Source organism: Halichoeres trimaculatus, unplaced genomic scaffold (assembly GCF_033239565.1).
Source record: "Halichoeres trimaculatus isolate MK-OKI-2021-1 unplaced genomic scaffold, fHalTri1.1 fHalTri1_scaffold_7, whole genome shotgun sequence".
Classification (NCBI taxonomy): domain Eukaryota; kingdom Metazoa; phylum Chordata; class Actinopteri; order Labriformes; family Labridae; genus Halichoeres; species Halichoeres trimaculatus.
In genome coordinates, this window is record NW_027437185.1 from 21595456 (window position 1) to 21617615 (window position 22160).

The following is a 22160-nucleotide window of genomic DNA, read 5'->3' on the forward strand; positions in this document are numbered from 1 at the left end:
TTTTTGATGATTTGAAAAGATAAGAGAGACCACAGTTTGTTTTATATATGGACTATTTTGGCATTTCCTTGATTAATAATCACCGTAAGGATTCAAGAGATTTGAAAATAAACACATTTGAATTCACAAAAACTGTTTTATGCTGTTGCAGATGAAAACTCATTCTCCATTTAGTTCTCTATTCATAGCAGAATTATACATTATTTTTTTAACAACAGGATACTCAAAAGGAACAGGCTTCTGGCTCCTTTTTTATACATTTTCTTCCTTTAGTTTTGACAGAACATTCACCATATCTTGTTGGTGAACAGTGGACAAGTACAGTCTTCAACAGCTGACTGTTAAGTACAGGTAAGGGGATCTGCCATCTTAAAAATATGACAGGAAAAGGCAGCTGGTGTCTTATTCGCCACTGTGAAACGAGATGCCTGAAGGCGGAGCGACATATGGTTAGCGCACACTTAGAATTATTTTCCGTTCAAAATCATCCAGTGAATAGTTCATGAGGAGTCTTTGTAGTGCGATCAAGGAAGTGAGGATGTAATGTAATATAGATCATTAATAATGGAGCACCAGGAGCAGACTCCCCCACCCCCCAACACACACATGCACACACACACACACACACACACACACACACACACACACACACACACACACACACACACACACACACACACACACACACACACACACACACACACACACACACATACACAAAAGAAAAAGCCACACACTTTGAACTTGGAAAGTTAAGTGATTGTGGATGTTTCTGTGTGCATGCCTGTATAAACATTTGCAATGTCAGAGGAAAAGAAAATGGCATAATAGACTGTAATCTGGTTGTGGGGTTTCAGAACTTTCAGAGAAACAGTTTGTTATCAAATGTTATGACAGTTTTGTGTACATTCACATTTCCACTCTAAGTAATCTAAAGCACTCAAATCTACTCTAGTGATGGTGTGTTGCTCAGGTAACCTTTGCAGCATGTTGTAATGTGTCACATGGGAATAAGCTGTGTTAGACTCAAACTACCAAAAAAAGAAACCTTACAGTTTTTTAGACATTGGTCTTCTTTTGTATTTTTTTTTTAGCATCAATTATAGTTTAAGAAAAATTCACAACAGTTCTTGAGAATATAGGCCATTATCTCCCAGGCTTTTCAGCACAGTGCTTTTATCTGTCAGTAGAGGGTGCTCATTTCTCGCAAACCATTCTGATAGCTGCTTCCCCAATGCTGCTTACTAGTTAAAGCTGCATGTGTGGACCATATGTAGGCTAACAAGCAGAGGCATGTGAACATTGACCTGTAGGTAGGAGCCAGGGCTGATGGCACTTAATCTGCTTACAGCATGTGATCTGATTTGAAGCCACTAAGTAAATTTGGCTAAATTTGGACTGTTTTCTGACTTGCCCTTATCCTTAGTCAACTAGATGATTTTTAATTTTTGTATAAATTTTTGGGCTTTTAGTTGCTACAAAGCATCCAATTTCATTTCTGAAAGCAATAAGGAAAACAGTGAAACAAGTTTGGAGCCTGACCCTCTGTGCACAGGTCCCCCATACTTCATTGCTTCCTACGCCCCTATCACGTCATGGACCCTCACACAGAAGCTGAACGCCACCTGAAACTCTCTTAATGTGATGTTTTTCTGTCCGGCTATGTTGCCATTAATTTCGTTTGACAAAATGCTCTGTAAAAATGTAACAAGCCTGCAATGTTGCAGAAAGACACAGAGGACATCCAGAGTTAAAGAGATTATTTCTTCAACCGTGAAGAGCAGGGCCCTGAAATTAACATGCAGTTGTCATGGTGATGGAGGAACGCTCAACCAAAGTGCTGCACAACGTTGACAGAGAAAGTTTGTTTTCAAGTGCGCACACAGTCCTGTACATCTTGTGAAGGTGGTTTTATAAATAAACGATAAAGAGACTCAGGGGCAGGATTAGTGGGCAGCAGGAACAACATTTGTGGAGACGCCCCTCGCCTCGGAGCAGACCCAGATTTATGGCGGAGAGTTTATTGGCAGTTAAAAGTTTGCGTCGACTCAAGGTTGATACAACGACTGGGAGCAGAACCGTTAAACGACACGGTGACACCAGCAGACGTAAAGAGGAGTTCGGTGCTCGGTGAAAGAAAACAGCATCTTCTCTTGAGGTAAAACAAAATACTTTTTACCGATGTTTGTTTTTCCTTTCATGAGAAAAAAGTAAAACCGTGGAAGACTAGCTTGTGCTAATGTTATTTAATTGCTAATGATTGACTTCCATTGTAGATGACTGACACTCTTTCACTTATGTCTAGGCAATTATTTTTAGTAACCAGGCTATACCCTAACTATCTCTTGTTACTTACAGTTCCCAGGCAACAAAATAAAGTAAGATAAAATAGTTAAATAGATAGTTCTGTTTTAAAAAACTGTCACCATGAAAATTACTGTAACAGAACCAGGAAAGGCAGACAGTTTTCTTTATTTTAAGCATCCTAATTTCATCAGCAATAATCAGTGATATTTGTGTTGCCCTGAATAATAATTTATATTTTAAAGCAACAACCTTGAAATTGTCTGCTTCTTACATTTTCAGCTCTCTGGAAGAAAACATATCCCTGAGGACATGATGAAAAACAAAAATACAGCTGGGCGTTCCACTCGCTCCTCTGTGTGTAAGACAAAAAAGACTGGCTCCCGTAGTGCTAACAGTAAAGCGCAGACTCCTCTGGATAACCCAGCAGGCGAGGATGATCCTGCTGCTCCTGCAGACCTCCAGAGCACCGCTGAAGGTCAGCTGGGCTTTCCAGACAGAGTTTACTTGCTGGCATCTATCATCTTTCAAAACAACCACCTGGAAAAGCCTGCTGCCCAGCGGCTGGTAAATTATGGAAATGAGAGGGGGCTTCCAGTACCTGCAGTTAGAGATGAGGAGATGCAGCGTAGAGCTTATGAGCTTGCCTTCAATACACTCAAATGTGAGTTTTTTACATTACCAATTCTGATAACTCATTTGTTATTGTTGAACATTTTGCACCTGAAGACATCATCAAATGCATTTTCAACAGTTTCTGTTTAATTAATTTCAGCCGTATTAAATTACAGGTAAAGCTTATTTGCTCCCATGCAAAAACCAGCCATTTGAAATGAGAATGAATAACCCCATAGATGTTAATTGACAGCTAGAATTGGACATAGATTGATTGATGAGGGCAAGTAGAAGAGGGAAAAAGCCTGAATTACCAGTGGGAATACTATGCGCTGCTACAAATCAATTTTGCCCATAATCTGTTGTTCAGGACTAGGGTGGGGTCAGTGTGGCTGAAGTCATAGGGCTGTGTAATCACCATGGCAATAAAGGAGGGGAGGTGAGCTGACTGTCAGTGCAGGGAGGATGGCTGGAATTGATTTATGCATTCATAGTGGATAGAGAGGTCAGGGTGCAGGAACACCCCCGTAGCCACAAATGATTTTGTTCCTTCTAACCATCCATCCACTGAACTCAGATAAGCCTTGGGCGTACATGTCTGACAATTAATGCAGATCACCTCCAAATGTCCATTATGACAAGCCCCAGTGCCTTGTTGCAGTAACCTACATCGGTTTTACAGCTGTAGGTTGTGTTACTTGCAGGGCATTACAAGTACGGAAAAGATTATAAAAGAGGACTTATTATCCAAATTCCAATAACTTTTTTTCTTCATTTATTGGTGTACACGAATCAGGATGGAGATTACGCACTTTCTTTATAATCATGAAAATTATTTCATTTCTCTTTCTCCAAAAGTATAGATGTTGGTTCTAAGCAAAGCAAATAATGGTCTGAATGAACGTAATACAGTTAGTTCTAAAATTAAATCCCACACTTGGTTCTTCTGGCTTTGAAATACTTGTTTTTTTGCTAATGATAAATTTAAAAAGGGTGCAAATAGAAACAGTAACAGATAACTAAAACTGTTTCTTTTGCTGCACAAACTGATACCACATCATTTTTACACAACAAAACACAGTGATGACTGTTTCAGTTTGGCATTGCCGTGATCAAATATGTATTTTGGCCACATGTTGGATTTGCTCATGCCGGCTGTGCGGTAAAATTGGGTGCAGATGAAATGACACCGCCTGGAGGCCAATGGTAATCTGTACTTTTTCTCCTCCCACGAACTGCCTGACTTGTGGTGCAAAATTGATTTGCTGGTGACACACACTCATACTAGTATTAACACATATACACATGCAGACACACAAGACACTTCATACGAGGACTGGCTTGGAATGACTGATCCAAGATTAAGCTGAGTTGGTTGTAAACCCAAAGGAAAAATGGCCCAGCAGCAAAAAAAGGAGAGGAGAATGCCAATGAGCTCTTGTATTGATCTTATGATTATAACTCTTATCTGCTTAAAACAAGAAAGTTGCTGAGTTAGCTTTATAACGGTGGTCAAGGACACAGAATTGTCTGGTGCTGTCATTGTCAGTAAATGATGAAAGATGAAGGAGCAGTAGATGAGGATGTTTCCCCCCTGTGTAAATCTTACAGTTTACAAGAAAAGATTTTGCTCATTTGAGAAATATTAGTGGCCTAGTTGTTTTCTCTTATCCTCTTTCTAAGCCAACTGTCTTGTTTTATATCTCCAGGGCTCTTGTATTCTGTTGACCTCCCTTGTCTCTTTAAAAGCATTTTATACATATCCGCCTGCCTGCCTGATCGCTGAACAAGAGGCAGTTTATGTTCTCAGGATTTCTTTTCCTGTCCATTCACCTTGTGCTCTTGTGAATTTTATGTGTAAAAATTGAGGTGATCTTGTCATCAGCCGCATGACCTGCCCTCCTCTCCTCCTTTTCTGCATTCCTCCTTGTTCCACTGGCTACTCCTCTGAGTGTTTCTGCCTCATTGTCCATACTGTCCAGCCAGGCAGCCAGACGCCCTTGTCAAATGACTGTAGCTGCTGTAGTCTCTGTGTACAGCGAGAAAGGTTCTTCTTGGACCACTTTGTGTTTGGCTGAATTTAAAGCTTGAGGGAAAGGCTTTTCTTGTCCTTGACCACGGTCAGTGCAGTTACCACGAGTATGCCTCAGCAAATATCAAATTGTCCAGGTAGTTAGAATATAATAAGTGAGATAGATCTGCCATTTAGCTGAAAGATGGTTGTATAACTCATGGCGCATACTTCTTTTGCCTGGTCCCCGGATAGATTAATGTGCAACCGTGTGTGCTGGTGCACAACAATGTGAGACTAAAAGCTATCTGAAAGAAGAGGAGCCTGGGTCCAGGTCTGGCTCTTTCACAAAGGATCTGTTTGACTGCAGTCACCATCAGTCACTACTCATTGTGTAATATCTGGATGGGTGCCACAAAAACCCTCAAAGCTAAATACAGGCCTGCAATGACTTGCGCCTTCTGCTGGTTTCTTGTGTGACTGATTTCACACTTTTCTTTCATTGTAACTTTGTTCAGGAGTTCTGATTTGAGAAATTCTTTGTCTGCTGTGTAAAGGATATTTAGGAATGATGATTTATTGCTGAGTTTTCTGTGTGTTTTACTCAACCTGCTGCGTGTGATTTATAGCATGCTGAAGACTGTGCCCTCTAAACACCCAACCATGATGGTTCCCTCTGGGGCCTGCGCTGCTCTGTGTGCACTAAGTGCTTATCTCTTCAGGCCTTATCTTTAAGACCTTCTGCAGTAATGCCTTCTATTATAAGCCCCCATTGACCTGGGTCCGCTATAAATTTGACCAGTGCCGATGATATGCATTCGTCTTCACAGCTAAAGATAAGCTTCTTTTTAAGTGCTAGCGTTTAGCTATGATGTGTTTTTTGTGTGTGTACACATTTGGATGTAAACATACACAACGGTGTGTTTGCGCCTCTTTGTAATGTTTTTGCCCAGTGTGGGTTTGACCTAGCACCACAGTCCTGTTGGCTGGGAGGATCTGAGATGCTGTGATAAGTTAACAGCAGTGTCTATAGTTTCCATGGTGTCTCAGTGGAAAGCTCTATCCTTAGCTTACCTCTAATTTGGGGCTTAAGATGTGTACCTGTCGAGAATAGAAATGAACCAAAAGCAACCACATGAGGTTGACACATACCTCATATGAATATTAATATTGGTTTTTAATACTACACAAATACTTAACCAATCCCTGCTGTTTATACCTCAGTGGTGGGTAAAGAGGCGGTTTCCCACCTTAGTAGAAGCATGTACACATTACAAACACTGTACTTTCAGTGTGGCAGCTGTTCTCTAATCCTCACCTGATATATTGGATACTGATAGTGTGCCTCTGTGGACCTGGTATTTAAGGGAGAGCCTGCTGCTCACAGATGGAAATGGAGGAGAGACGTCTGTTATTTATAGCAGAAAGTATCCTGTTGGCTGGTGAAATAGTTGCTACATTCATGATATGACAGCCAGGGTATAAAGATGAAAAAATCTTTAATGCATGCAGTGATACCTGATGGGCAGCCCTCACCTCCTTCTTCTTATCTCATACTTTCAGATTGCTGTCCAGATTTGATAAAAAAGGGTCAGCAGAGTTAAATCAAGTTATTTCTAGAAAGTAGCCAACTCGGTCTGACCTTACTGTGTAAAAGGTTTTGCTGTAAATCTTGAAACAATTTAGAGTAAAATTGTAGAAGTAGACATATATGGTTCTCTGTCAAGTCAGTACAACTTTATATGTAAGAGACAGGTGTTACATTTAACAATAAAAAAGATTCACACAAACATATCTCATAGATGTTTATTACTCCATATGTCATTAATATTATTAGCTCTTGGATTTCACACACCCCCTTACACAAGACACAATGAATGGAAGAAATTAGGCAAATGAAGCATCCGATTACCTCTAATTAAGCACCAAATACGCATTTAATCACGGTAAATTTACCCCCCCCCCCCATCTAATTGAATTATCATTCTAAATTAAATCAGGATCATTGAGGGTGCCTCTAGGAGCTTCTCTGTGTTCATCTTTATCTCTTCCCTCTCTTTTCCTTTCTGGACACGTTCTCATCATTAGATATGGATTTGTCCTTGCTAGCATATATTTTACCAGTTAATGGATAGGAGTAATTTTGTGTGCCACTATCTCCTGCTCTAAATGAAGAAGTCTCGATTGGTTTCTGGGGATAATTAGATACTGATTTAAAAGATGGGACTAATTTGCATCACTATTAGTCATACACATGATTAGTAATTGAAAGTCCCATTACTACATTTCCATCTCTCTACCTAACACTGTTTGACTCTTTGTGCACAGATCAAGAGCTGCTGGAGGACATCATGATTGACAGCTGCTTTTTCATATCACAGCAAATGGTAAGTAGCACAGGTGAAGTATTTTTAAACATAATAGTAAGGAGAAAACAACATGTTCACACCCTTTGTGTATATTACCAGGAGAGACAAATCTGTGACATTCAGTTTGCTGCTGAGAATCAAAGTATTTATGTTTTATTTATGTATTATTATGTTTATGAGAAAAGATAGGCTCATGTATTTGCAGACATATCTTCCTTTGTTTACCAGGTGTTGTATTCTTTTATGCTCACTTCTGACAGTGTTTTCCTCAAACTGTTCCTGTTTTCATGTCCTTCCATTCGACTCCATTCAGTCTTTGTTCTGTTGTCTAGACCTCTAATCAGAAACGGTAATATTGATGTATCACACTGATACACTCCTTTCATCAACTCACAAAGCACCGTGTGTCTTTGATATTCCCCACCCTAATCAATGGCTATGGCTCCCCTTGGAGCAGCACATCTAATGGGTACTTTGTGGCAGTGGTTGTCTGGATTTGTCTTTTCCTTTCCTGCTTTCCTCAAACCAAACACGCCATTAATTAGGATAAAATCTAAATGCTGTAACAAGCAAGAAAGTGTGCTCAGCATGTTGTCTGTGATCTGCAGATCTTTTCTTAACATGTCCCAGACTCTTAAGGTGAACATTGATAGTGAAACTGACTGAGGCAATGCTGAATGCTGGGTAGTTGTACGAGATAGATTCCCAGCACAGCCATGAACAGCAAGCGCACAGTGGAGGAACGCTCTGCTGCTTAAATGCAGAGGTATCCTCAGGAGGAGATTGGTATGTACTTTTGTCCTACTTTTAACACCGGACATAAAGGATGCTGTGGAAATAGGAGGGTTGCTAGCTGCCTCTCTAACAGTGCTGATAGTGATAAAGCATGCACAGAGCCTGTCTGTCTGCAAGAAGCGAGTGGAGAAAGAAAGTAATGAAGCAAGAAGTGTTGGATGTATTGTACAGACTTGAGACATATACTGTAATGTGTATAAAAATCCATGTGATCTCATTACAAGAGCGATCCCATCACACACACACACACACACACACACACACACACACACACACACACACACACACACACACACACACACACACACACACACACGTGCGGGCACATGCACACACACACATGCACGCACAGACAGTACACTCCCACTGTAGCCTTGTGAAATATGTCCCATGGTGAAATGAATGGGTCTCCCTATGTGTTGGTGGCAGGTCGTTACTCTGCATGCTTCTGGTGAGACAATAAAGCCAAGACACAATGAGACAGTCTTTAGAACTCACTCTCACCTTCTCTCACACTGCTGGCGTCTATAAAGTTCAACCTTGATAGTGAGAAGAGAAAGAGGGAGGAGAGAACAGAGTTTGAGGGAAGTGGCAGATTGGATAAGGAGGGAGGGGGAGGAGGCATGAGGGTATTATGAAAAAATTGAGAGTGAAAAATGAAGATATAGTTAGACTCGCATGCTAAAAGAGCCTAAGGCATATTCGATCACAATGGAGGGAAAAAATGAAGCCTAAGTGTTGTGGAGGGGGGAAATAGCTGGAGTGAGGACGTGCATGTGCGGAAAGTGTATTATGTACACCGGCAGACTTGACATTAAATATGTATAAGTCCAAATGAACAATGTGAAACTTTAATCACGTATGAAATCTTATTGTAAATAGTTAACATAGTTTTTTTTTATGTGATAATCACATACCAAGTTATAAATGATGATTACATTATACAGAGTATCAAAAATGTGTAGCTTTTTGGAATCATGCTTTTAAGGCAAACACTCTCTAATCAGCTTTTACCATTTAGCAGTGATCAGAGCTGGATATTCTTTTCTCGACATGTTTATTGTGGGCCGGTCTCCCGCCATAGGGAGCAGTTGCCAAGCAACTTAATGACTGGGAATTTTACCACACCCAAGGGTTTAACCTTGGTAAAGGGCAAGTGGAACTGAGGTGGAGGGACAAAAGGAATAGTGTACCGCTCAACCTGTCTGTGAAACTGACCTTTGCAGAAAATGAAATCAAAGCTCCTTGGTAGAATCTTAAGTGCTAGCTAATTCCTTCACTGCAGCATAAACCCTGGGACTTTGCTGGTGACTCTGCCCATTAGCCCCGTACTGTGGATGTTGCAAGCTGTTGCTGCCGTGGAACACCATCTGCCACTAAAGTGGCTGGTGTCCTCCCACCCTTACAGACAGAAAGGTGAAGAGAGAGGGAGTCGTTGATATAGGAGGAGATGAGTTGAGAGAGACAGTGGAGAGCTTAATGGATCAAAGTAAATGTAGGGGAGGAAAAATAGAAAAATCATTTATGTTTCCTCCTGACTTCAACCAAGTAGCTGCAGTGGGGTCATGTCAGGATAACCTTCAGCAAGAGCGTGTGTTTGTAGTGGCTAAAAGACAAAACTGAATGATCTAGTCTAATTAAAACAGCAGTCACTTCACTGTGTTATTCCCATATATTTACTTCACTGGAGCTTGACTCTCATTAAGTTATGTTGTTTATAGTATCCAGATCACACCTCTTGTGAATTGGCTCAGTCTAGATAAAGACTTGATTCGTTGAATTACAAATACGCCTCAATTATGATTGTGCTTTGTTGTTGAAAAATTAGCTATCATTTAACTACACCTTTTTTTCCTTATGCTTCAGTCAGATGATCAGATGAGCCTTGTTGCCATCATGCTCTATGACTTCCAGGACAGAAAGTTCCTCCCAAGGGAATACAGGGCAAAGGATGAAATCATACAGGAAGTAAGAGATGTGGAGAGCTACCTCTTCAAGTAAGAGAAAAAAAAAACAGGACAAGTGGGTTTGATAAAAAAAGAGGGATAGAGATGAAGTAAAAAAAAGAAAAACATTTTTTCCTGAGTGGTGTTTGTGTTGTACACAGGTGTAAAACAAAGCTGGCAGCCTCTCTGGCCCGCTGCAGGATCAAACATGATCTTGTGTCCATTGAATATATTCTGCCAGAAAGCGTGAAGAAGAAGCAGGAGAGGTCAAGCAGCCTTCCATTTTATGCATGGGTAAACACACAGAAGAGCAGGTAAGCACACAGGAACACACACACACATACACACACACCCCTGACTCACCCACTTTAACGTACAGATAACATCAACCTGTTCATGCACACCTGTAAGAACAGAAATGCACTGTAAGCATATTTGGTGTGTGTGCAAGTCTCTTCACACACACATTTACTGTACATATACACACAGACCTTTAAGTTCAGGTATTGCCTAATGTTTTATGGGCCAGGTGCCTAGGTGACATCCAATTAAACTACTGAACTATGTGTGTATTTGTGTGTATGAGTGTGTGCATAAATGTGTGGTTGTGTGTAGGTGCTAATGTGTGTTCTTGCACGCCCCCTGACAGGCTGATTCATTTAGGTGTAAATCCTGCTGCTGTGGACAGATTCAATCAGCAACAACCCTCAGCAAGCTGTGGGACTGTAAAGGTCACCTGTAGGGACCAGTGGTGTGCATGTGTGTGTGTGTGTGTGTTAGAGTGCGTGTACTTCAATGGTTTTTTTACTGCCTATTTCACACTTCTTTAAAAGGCCGCGCAGCAATTCTACATTATTATTATCGATGATGACAGTCCTTCTCTTGTTCCCACCTCTCACCTTCTTCTCCCTTCTCCCCCTCGTCTCTCCTCTGGGCTTTTCTAATCTGCTCTTTGCCTGTCTTTGCTTTTAGTCTCAGTGAGGTCCAAAGTGTGCTGAAGACAGCAGGCTTCTTGCAGGTGGAATCGATTGGGCAGCTGGAGGGCCAGACCTTCTGCCAGGATCCCCACTGTGGGGATGTACTGGTATTCCCTGCTCAGCTGAGGGCTCAGCTGTACTCCACCGAGCTGCTAAGCAACCACAAGCTCATCATCCAGGTACAAGCTGCATAGAGAGAGGTACTGCCTAAAAAAGAGCAGCCTCCTCCTGGCAGACTTTAATATGGTGTCTGAAATCTGCGTGGCCCCATCAATCTCTGATATTCATAATTTCTCTTTGGCAATAGACTTGCCGAAATTGATTATGGGACTGAGATCCCATATGCCAACAGAGATTAGTTTGCCTGGAAACAGATATTTCACAGCACTTCCTCCCATCCAGCCATACTTTACTTGGAGTCATAAAGATTTCTTCAGCCTGGGAGGGGGAGAGCAGTTTAATCATGTAATTTTTACTTCATTAAAGTCAAGCTGTCACACAAACTGCAAGCAGAACACAGCACCACAACACAGTTAAATCAGATTCTGCAGCCAAATTCAATCAAATATTCAACACTGCTGCTTAATTCATTAACCCTCCCTTTCTCTATTTTATGAGCTTTCATCACACTTTCTCTCCTCTTTTCTGTTTTCCTATGCCCTCACTCTTCTTCTTGCTGGTTTGTCCTTCCTCAGAACCTTGTAATCTGGATGCTAACTACGGAAATTCAAGCCATCCCAGTGCTCCCACAGGGATATGTACAGCACTATTTTCAGAGGGGGCTCTGTTGATTGAAGGACATCTTGCTTGTAACTTGATTGCAGTGTTGCTCTCATTCTTCCACCATGTCCTCTTCTTACCTCCCCTTAGTGCCTGCTTTACAACAGCTGCTCCAAACTCCCTCTCTTGTCTCGTCTCTTCCTGCCTTGATATAATTCACCCCTCTCATGCAGTGCTTAACTTATACACGACTTCTCCTAGTTTGTTCCTCACCAGTTTACTGAGCAAAAACTTGTAACCAGAAGTCTTGGGTAAATATGTGTTGGTTCGATGCAAAATTAATGCATGTTCTCAATGTGTGTCTAGGATAAATCTTGCAGCCTAGGCCCGAATGCTGTGTGCTCCCTGCTAACAGAGGAAGGAGATGTTCTGATGGCGGGGTGCTTCTCCAGCCTAACTGTCTTCCACACAGCTTCTCTCATTGCCATGAAGTATCAAGCACAGTGCAATGTCATACCCATCATCTACGTTTGTGTCAGTGACCGCACAGACGCTCAGAGGGAGGATCTATGTCAGGCTGTCATTGCCATGGGCTGCAAGAGTACGCATAAGATGAATAAGTATGGTTTTTGTTGTGAGGTCATAAGAGGGTGATAGAGGAAACAGATGTTTATATTCACTTTGTTTTCAGTCTTAGTTTTCATAAATTCACAGATAAGATAGTCTTTATTTTCTTGGTACGAAAATTGAGGGTATGACAAACTTAACATCAACTGTTGACCTTGTTGCACTGATCCACGATTCTCTCAAAGTGGCTACTCCTTCTTGAGCAAATGGTTAGTTTGGGAAATAGTAAAGTATATGACTGAATGATATCAGACATTGATATGCCTTTTGCGCAGGAGAGGTCTGTACAACAAAGTTTTTGAGTTATTTAGAAAAAATATTGAGGAAAAAAATGGAAAATTGACTAAATGTCGTCAGCGAATCCTCAGAGATTTGTGTATGCAGACTCTGAAACCAGACTATGTCTGAGCTTTATGTAAATATTAAATGCTGATAGTAGTTGCCACATTAGCTAATCATTTGGGGAAACATTAAGCGTATGACAAGGCTGTGAATTTTTTAATTGCTAAATACACCCTCAGGCTGGCTATTTTCATGAGGAAATCTAACTAACAGAATTAACAACTGTTCAGTAAACTCTCTGTGTATCCTGCTCAGATGTAAAGCTGATACCAGAAGACTTCCACTCTTTAGACAGAGGTGATAAGCGACTACAGAAGGTGCGCATTATCCTCTTGACCCCCAAGTGTTCTGTGTCTGCAGTCAGCAACCCAGTGGAGTTCATACTGCAAGAGAATGGAGGTACAGTATGAATGAGGTGTTTTTATAGTGCTGTAAAATGTGGATTTCAGAACTACACTGTGTAACCTTGTTTCCTTTATGCCTTTTTTGTCCAAACCAAAATATGCCTGAGGATGGTAAGTCATTTGAATACAGGGTGCTGTGTGTACTGAACTCCAAACTAGTTCACGCCGTATGACTTGTAAAGTTCAAATTAATATTCTGTGAATACAAATCATGACATCATGACCCTGCACAGCTTTTTATTTTCTTCACAGTTGGACAAAACACAATGGAATATAGTATAATGTTATTTTACATTAAACATTTTTGTTTCTAATTTTCTCATTACTTAGCATTATTTTACACTTTTCTCTTTTGTTTTTTATTGGTAACCTATGTTGTGCGCTCTGCTCTTTGAAACACTTTACTTTCATTTCTCCAGACACAGACCTGCTGCAGGACTTATCCCGGGACTCCATTGCCCATAGCAAACTGGAAGCTCTGGTAGCCCAGCAGAGGAGGGATATTGATCATTCCTTGAAGTGTGAGTGAGAAGCAACTGCTCTTATGTTGATGTGCTCGCAGACACACACTCTGGACTCGGGACACAAACACACTCATGCAGTGTGAGCTCAGCCTCTCTCACCTCTCTGACACACAATGGAGCTTATACTTCCTAATGATCTAATCTGGTTTACCATTAGACTGAAGCCTGTTCTGGCCCTTGGAGATGGTCTGAGTCTTAATTAGGGATGCTGATGTTGCTTCGCCACAGTCTGATGAAAATAAGTGATTAGTGATTCTGCTTTGCATTGCACACTGCCTCAAATCTGAAAACAACAGATGGAACTACTGCTGGACATAATCTTTTATTTGATACAGATGTTATTCTTATATCTTGCAGTCAGTGCTTCATCGCTCAGTAAGATTCAATGAACATAGTGTCATAATCAAGCTATCAATGTGTTACTTGGTGTCCCCAGCTACACTCATTAGTCTCAGTCTGTCATGCTCAGGTCATTCTCATCAAGCAGGTGGAGTCTTTCTGTTAGTGAGGGAAACCAGCTGCTCTAATCACTCTGCCTTCGATTTGCTCTGGTCTACACTTTTTGCTAGTGTGTATACTTTGTAAAAGGACTGTTAATTAATGGTGGGTGTGTATCAAGTGCCTCAGCTTGGTTTGATTTCAGCATCTCCACACAGGCATGTGGACATAGAGATGCTCTCATAGAAAGGTACAAACAATTAATTGTACCTCTTAATGTCAACGCTTTGAAGTGGACGTCTTTTAAAGCAGACAGATGTTCCTGGCTCATACCTACTTTACCTAGTCGTCTAAACTGAGGGGCCTCCTTCAAAGAAATATATACATTGCTTTGGAGTTTGTGACATCTAAGCAGTTTTTATTTGTTATCAACTCAGTCCTAATGGCTTTTGTCTGAACATAACTAACGAGCAAGAAAGAAATCAAAGCTGAAATGAAGGCAGCCAAATGGCAAATAGTTTCACAAAACAGCAAGCTAGCAGCAAATGAACAAGAAGAGCAATGCATGAACATAAATACAATTACAAAAATGATATTCAGGGACAAATTTCTTCAAAGTCAGTGAATGATGACTAAAATGGCTTAGTTTGAATAGTCCAATTAATTGTATTAAAATGGGAGGAAGATGCTTTGGATGCACATGTATCTTCTTTTGTTCCTGCTGTCACTGAATAAATAGTGAGGTTAATGTGAGTGGGTATCTAATGAGAGTGAAGTCCCATTATTTCAAATTTTGGGTTATTTTTAATGAGTTTGTCAGGGATTAATACATGCTGTAAATGCAGAAATAGTTCAAGTATGATCTACATTAAATTTACATGTCATTGTACTGACACATTTTCCTCATGTTTTTATAGTCCCTAAGATTTCTGCTGTCATTTACTCCACCTGCTCGTCATACCCCGCTGAAAATGAAATGGTGGTGAACAGAGCCCTGGAGCAAGCCAAGGCTCGCTCTGAACAGGAAGGAGAACCAAGACAAGCAACCTTCAGGTCAGCCGGTGCCCCTGTTGTTCTTCAGCGCCTTGGTGCACGCTCTGCATCTGTCTTTGTCCTTGTCTTTGTGTGTTTGTTTATCTCACTGTCTGTCAGCCTGCCGACGTGTTTGTCTGTCTCTCTAAAGAGAGCCTTCTGTCAAAGGCTCAGCACACCTCAGGCACAAACTGAGGGAGATTCAGTGGAATTGTAATCAAAAGTGCCATTTTATGTCTCGAAAGGCTGTGAAAAGGGCAGATAGAAGACTTTCAGACAGCTTGCCTTCTCTTGAAACTCTCTCCATATTTTTCAATCATTGAGTGTGTGAGTGTTTGTCGGGTTTAAAGAGTTGCTGAAGTTGACAAATCCTGCAGAGTTGGGTTTACCAAGATTGACTCCTCTCTGCGGTAAGCATCTTTGGTGTGCTGGCGATGCCTCAGGCTAGCATAAATAAACACAAACAATATTATTACTGGTTTGGTTCAGAACAACATGCATGTGCATATACCGGCTCACTACTAACTTAGCTTTTATTTTCTGCTGCTGTCATCTGTACGTACTCTCTCTTTAGCATTGGTCCATCTCCGTTCAGCCATCCTGACCATGCCCCGGCCCCAGAGGAAACAAACACTTTCTTCATGCTGGAGCCCTCAGCACACAGCAACGGTTGCTTTCTGGCTGTTCTAAGCAAAGAGGTAAGGATCAAGATTTTCCCGAGGGTCCCCTATGCTAATAGCTATTATTGGCAGGGTTTGACCAATCAGAATCGAGTATTTAACACACCTGGTGGGTTGGAAGTAAGCTGGAAAATGAGCAACAACAGCAGCCATTTTTTAAGCAGGACTTTCTCTTGGTGCGATTTTCACTGCAGTAATGAAACATTTAAAATCCTTGCAGTGTTTCCTGCAACTTTTCTCTTGAAATGCGAAGCCCGACATGTCTTCTGTCAAGATGTCATTGTCTTTTAATGAATTTTATCACTGTCAAAGTCTCTGTAACTTAGCAATTTTGTGGAGAACTAACACCAGCAGCCCACTCCTGCTGCCTCTGCTTTTGGGAGGTACTGTGAAAGAGACAAGCATTGACTATTTTAGCTCATGTAGATTTAGTATCTGGCAAGCAGTCTGGTCCTCAGTGACAAAAAAAATGTCAACAATAGACAATGACCTGAACACAGAATTTTCCCAGTATTAAACTGGAGGGGAAAGTGGCTGATGGTTGGTATTAGAAGTGCAGAAAAAAAAAAACTTATATCTGGAAATTTAAGTGTTTTTTAACTTATAGTTAGAAAAAAAATTAGTCCCAAGTTGGTTCTAACTGCTCAGAGAAACCTGCCGGTGAATTAAGATCATGAAAATCCCAGACTGATGTTTGGTCATTCCCTTGACAGAAAAATCAGAAGAAAAGAGAGATCAGCCTCTCTGTGAAATGTGAAATGGAAAGCCAAGTCACAGATTCAGTGACTTAAGTCTAATAAAGTTGTAGAAGGTGGTTTGGAAAACTCTGAAATGCATAAAAATTCAGGTAGTGAGGATAAGATGGAAGGATTATGATGAGCACGAGGGGCTGTTAGTGTCAGAGAGAAGGTTTCATTCCCCACAGTAGTACCCAGGAGATTAGGGAGATGGTGGATTGTTTCGACTTTCTTGTGCGATATATCTACGAGCTGCATAATAATTCAACTTGAAAATTAAACAACCTGAGTGACTCTGAATCGGATTAGATTTATTGGAGCAATTTCAACTCCTGACAAGCTTTCTGTTTTTTTTTTCAGACTCTTTTATGAACATTCATAATGAGGAAACACTGCCTGACTCTGAGGCTTTTTTTACGTTTTACAAAGTCTTGTTCAGAACCCATGCTTTGACCAATCAGACCCTTGCTCCTTTCTGTTTCCATCTGAGCTCTGTCTAAAACTCTCTCCTCTTTATCATATTGTTTGTGGTCTTTCAGTGACACTGTAAGGCTGTTAGAGGAGGGAAGCCTACTCTCACTGATCATGGTTGAAGTTTATGAATAGAGAAGCATCAGCAAGTCCTTGCGACTGGGTTTCTTCTCAGCCTTATAATCCACATCATGACCACGTTTACAGCATACTTGGCACATTAGGAAATCTGCTGTTAGGCTCGTTATACAGGTGTGGGGTTATTAAGCCATCTCACCCCACTGGGTGTGACAGAGCTCTCTCCCACTGTAGTGCCATCCATCATGTTTTATTCCTCCACAGATAGGAATGAAAAGATAATCAAACTGCGGTAATGGGGCTGCTTGCAGCACTTTTTTCTTTCAACCTCCAATAAACTCAGCTAATCAAAAGTTATTGTAGCACTCTGAAAAATGCTATAAAAAAAGTAACTGTATAAGTGTTTGAATGCTAGCTGGCTTACATTGACTTTGATAAGAGCGCCCTGTAAAGTACATTTATGAGCACTTCATACTGAAGCATCTGGGGACAATAAAGACGGTGAAGTAATGTGTTTCTGGCCCAATTTCTACAAGCACCAGAGAGCATCACATGTGAACGTCAGAAATTTAGGCAATATTAAAAGGGAATTCTACAGCTCCAGCACTTGCACTTTGAATTTGTTATCTTTATTGTTTAAGGTGCGAGTTTGATAAATTTGGACACTGGCATTAAAGATCAAAAAGACCAGCTACAGGGTGTAAAGGTGCAGCTTGGTTTTTCACAGTGATGAAGGAAATGAGAGATTAACAGAGTATGGCAGAGTTGGTTAGTGGAGATGGAGAGGAAGAGAGATTTACAGAAGTGAGGAGGAAGAAAGGGAGGCAGGGGAGAGTGCCTGTTGAATAATTCAGCGCCCCCTGTCTGTATGAGTTAGCATCAATGAAGTTCAGGGCGTCCACCAAAGACTGCACTACAGTGCAGCTTCTGAGGAATGTTTACCTGTGTGCAGAGAGCGTCAACACTTAAAGGCAACAGATCACTCTTTGTTTGAGCACTGTACAGTGCACAAGCACACACCTGTGTACACAAAGCTACAGATATCTAATGCAAGCATTTACAGATTTGCATTTAAGTGCGTGCAAACACTTGAAAACAAAATATACACTTAAAACCACACAAGCTGCGTGTCCCAGCAGTGTGCACAGTGCTTGTGAATAATTCAGGTGTTGAGAAGTGCAGTGGGCTGCTGTGTGGGCTGCTGCTGAGACAGCAGGTGACCCTGCAGCCAGCAGCAAGGACGTGGTGGCCCTCTCCTCTTCCCCTCTCTTCCTTCTTTTTCATCTCTTTCACCTCTTTTTTTCTCCTTTCGCTTTGTTTTTATTCTTTTTGTTCCACTTACATTTTTCAAGGTGTACAAAATCAGAACTTTGACATCCATGAACTACTTGTTCTAGTACATCTTATGTTGATTGTGGGACTAATGTAAACAATGCAGACAAATGATTTTTTTAGGGTCACTTGGTGCCCAGAGGCTTGGTAATATACTGATACATTTTTTTCTTGGTTGTGAGTGAAAAGCTGAAAGACACTACTTTCTCATTTGTCCACAGCCAGAGCCAGTGATCAAAGAGGAGCCACACGAAGTGCTTCAAAGGGCAAATGCCAAAGGCATACTAGATAAGATTGGATTAAAACAGCCTTCCAGAAAAGAGCAGCAGGGACACACCAACAGGATCATGAAAAAAAACAGTGCTCGCAACTTTACGCCCAACTCATCTGTTGGTGTGCAATCAAAAAATATGGAGACTAAAAGAAGCAGCAGTTTAACTTTTTGTGGACAGCTGGAGTTCACAAATAATGGGCGACAGTCATCACAAGGTGAGTAAATTTGCTTAAGCTCGATACCTAAAGTTAGTTTTATGCAGCTTTTCTCTGACAAATGACACAATATGTCACAGCTATAGCATCATTTCAGGTGTATAGCGACACAAAAAAACTAGATTGAGATCTGGGATTTGGAGGATCAGCACTGAATAATAACATAAACAGATTTAGTAAGAATCTACTTGATGGAGGGGAGTCTTAATTTAACACCCCTGAAAAAAACCTTTTTTCTTTTTTTAATAATCTCATCCCGTTTCTTAAACATTGTCTCCTCTTTAGTTCAAAAGTCCAGCCTGCGTCCTCTAAATTGTGTTGTTTTTGTATTTTAGGAAGAGTCAAGGCACAAGCCTCGAAGAACTTGACACCCAGCCCCTTCTCCTCTCCCAGACCAGAAAACAACAACACCCCCTCTTTCACGAGGACAGAAAACGTCACATTGAAGAAAACCATCAAGCCTGTATTCAAGACTACAATTCCCACCACACCCCTGTACCCGGCCCCTCCTCCTCCTTCTCCTCCTGCTGCAGCCCCACTGACCACGGTTGTCCGTCCACGTAAAGCTCTGCAGGAAGTGCTGAAGCCTGTTGTGCTGGTCTTTCCTCCTGTTCACTTCCCCAGCTTCTTCCCACCTCACCACAGCCAGACAGAGCTCAGGCCCATGCTCAGCAACAACAGGTGGAAAACCCCAGCTCATGCTGCGCCTCTTTCACGCTCCAGTGGAAACAGTCCTAAGGGTGCTTTGGTTAGGTCCCGACCTCTGTTCTGAGTCCCAGCACCAACACAAAAAACTAAGAAGGATAAACTTTAGTGCTGAAGGGTTCCCCAAATAAAATCAGAAGCAACTAAATTTTTATTCTGGACTGAACACGGTATTGTTGAAATGACACATTGCACAGATCATGTGATGATACAAGTAACCTTTGAGGTTTCTCGAGCGAGGCGTTATCACAGTGTCATTATCACAGAGTCTCAGTGTGCTGCCACAGTCAGAATCTCATCAAACTGCATGTATTCGAAGGGCTGGGCCAATGTCACTTCAATGTTGATACACGATGAAAAGCTACCACAGGCGCTTCCACTCGCCTGCAACACTGGAAGGACGTATTCAAGAAGCTAACCCTTTGTCTTTTAATAATGCATTTATTGACACATCAGGTTACATTTACATGGTGAAGAGATGAGTGACGAACAGAACTGAAATGTTTTACAGCATCTCTCGTTTGTTTTTGTGTGTGCATCTCTTTCATTTAGAGCGGACTGCGCTCGCTGAGTTCATGTCGAGTGCAGGTGATGGCACAGAGCCATAAGATCAGTGTAAAGGTTTTGATAGCAGTGACAGGAAACTATTACTGCGTGTGTGTGTGTGTGTGTGTGTGTGTGTGTATCATTTGTTTGTGAGTGGGAGTAGTCTGGCTGGATTTACTGAAAAAGAAATGGTAGTGAACCCTCACTCCCTGGCACTGAGTCTGTCTTTTCTATACTGTCAAGCAAGCTAAACACTGCTGCATACCACTATTCACATAGCCCTGAGCACTTCTCATCTGCCAAAGTCAGAGCCGGATCTGGATTCTCTTGCTACTACATAAACCTTGGGTGTATGCTAAAAAGATTCCTGAGGAAATTGTAAAGTTTGAACAGAGGCAATGTGACATTCATTAGCTTTTAAAATCTGCTTTTGAAGCATCTATGCAAAATAATTACAATCTTTAATTCAGAGCTTAAAATACATTAAATGCTGTGACAATTCTTTGCTGATCTCATCCAATCCAGAAATGTAAAATAAAAGTTTCTGATTAGTTAAATTTCCTTCATTCTGCACAGAGAAGCAGTTGAATCATGAATACGTCAGGAATAGGCCAGATTATCTGTGCAGGTGTGAATCCAGTCATGGTTAGGGGAAGATGACTTGTGCTGACAGCATCCATTTCTCGTGTTTTCACCACTTCACTCCCTCCAACACTTTTTAAACTCACCCAAAAGAAAAACATATCCCATCAAGAAAACATGCAAAATCAAAGCCCACAGCTCTCGTTTCCTGCCACCAACACCTGATCCTCCCCTCACTTCTACACGACTTGAGCCCTTAATTCTCTCTTCCTGTGTACAATAATTTACATACACTTCATTATTAAAACCTTGCCATTCATCCTCAGAGGAGACTTTGCCTGCTTCAGGTCTGTCACACATTGAAGGGATCAGTCAAGTTTTAATGCCTTTTTGTGGAATGACAGGTTTTGCCTGTTTTTCTCTTCACCTGTCAAATGTTGATGACAGAAAGACAACACCTTTTCTGTCCTTGAAGGCTCCCTTAGCCCAGTTTCTCAGGGGTCTAGTCCAAGAGCTTGTACTGTAGGCTGCTTTAACAGAGGAGAACAGAGCACGAAATGAACTGAGTAACCAGTCTGTTACTGGAAACGTTTTCCTTCCCAGCAATCCACCCGTCCAAGATATCCACAAGCGATCAAAGGCTGAAGTTCAGACAATCAGGCATTTCCAGTCCTCATTTCAACGATTTTTTTGTCGTCTAACTATCTTCAGGGAAACTGCGTGAATGTTTCCCTCCCTTCCTCTGTGGTGGTGTTTGCTAATATATATGAACATCATTGGTTACCATAGTTGGTACTGCTATTGTGTTTGTCTTGGTGATTGTGTGTGAGTGGTTCAGGCGCCGGCTGGGTGCTGCGGTGGTCACTGGTGGCGGTCATTGCTGAGGGAGTTCTGGCGGCTGTTTCTTGGTTTTCAGAGTGTCTATGAGAGACTGAACGCCACGTTTCACGCTGGTGGTCACCCGGCGGGTCACTGAGTCCGCAGAGGGTGAAGAAGAAGAGCCAGCGCGTTGGGAGGGTGGCCGTGCCACCAGACACTTCTGATACCGCAGCTGAGGATGGAGGAAAAAGGGTTAGATCATGTCGTAGTGCTTTGGTTTTCTCATAAAGAATGGGATCTGTTAGCTCTTAGCTTAGCATAGGGTAACAGACAGCTTGGCTTAGTAAGAACTTGAGAAACACTCGCTCATAATGTTCCTGTAACACAATAAGAAGAGCTACATTTTTACACTTTGGTCTGTCTTGACGCATTTTTAGTTTTAGTCTCAGCTTCACTCAAGTAGTTCGTGAATTCTGGGCAACACACCAAAAGGGTTGTTACATGCATCCCTTCATACACATACACATTAATGTTCACAGTTATTACTGATAATGAGCATGATTCAACAACAACACAACTCTAAAATCATCCTGTCATCATCTATTCACATAAGAAGG

At 41.4% G+C, this 22160-nt stretch overlaps 2 protein-coding genes across 2 annotated transcripts in view; one reads left to right on the plus strand and one right to left on the minus strand.

The window, feature by feature from the left end:
- The first annotated feature begins 1855 nt into the window (after positions 1-1855).
- LOC141793682 (putative methyltransferase NSUN7) lies at positions 1856-20331 on the plus strand. The gene is made up of 13 exons (XM_074674508.1): positions 1856-2158; positions 2587-2968; positions 7259-7317; positions 9961-10091; positions 10202-10354; positions 11013-11196; positions 12104-12338; positions 12962-13105; positions 13530-13631; positions 14990-15125; positions 15679-15802; positions 18624-18891; positions 19227-20331. The coding sequence occupies exons 2-13, from the start codon at positions 2617-2619 to the stop codon at positions 19661-19663; spliced, it is 2325 nt and encodes a 774-aa protein (XP_074530609.1). The 5' UTR covers positions 1856-2158; positions 2587-2616; the 3' UTR covers positions 19664-20331.
- apbb2a (amyloid beta (A4) precursor protein-binding, family B, member 2a) overlaps positions 20018-22160 on the minus strand; it is a 49553-nt gene continuing 47410 nt past the window's right edge. The window contains exon 14 of the mRNA XM_074674507.1: positions 20018-21775. Within this exon, the coding sequence (XP_074530608.1) occupies positions 21599-21775 (177 nt within the window). The 3' untranslated portion in view covers positions 20018-21598. The remainder of the gene's footprint in view (positions 21776-22160) is intronic.

Coding starts and splice junctions, on each gene's coding strand:
- LOC141793682 (XM_074674508.1), top strand. CDS start 2,617: ATGATGAAAAACAAAAATACAGCTGGGCGTTCCACTCGCTCCTCTGTG. Junction 11,197..12,103: donor ACCACAAGCTCATCATCCAG/GTACAAGCTGCA, acceptor ATGTGTGTCTAG/GATAAATCTTGCAGCCTAGG. Junction 15,803..18,623: donor TGGCTGTTCTAAGCAAAGAG/GTAAGGATCAAG, acceptor ATTTGTCCACAG/CCAGAGCCAGTGATCAAAGA.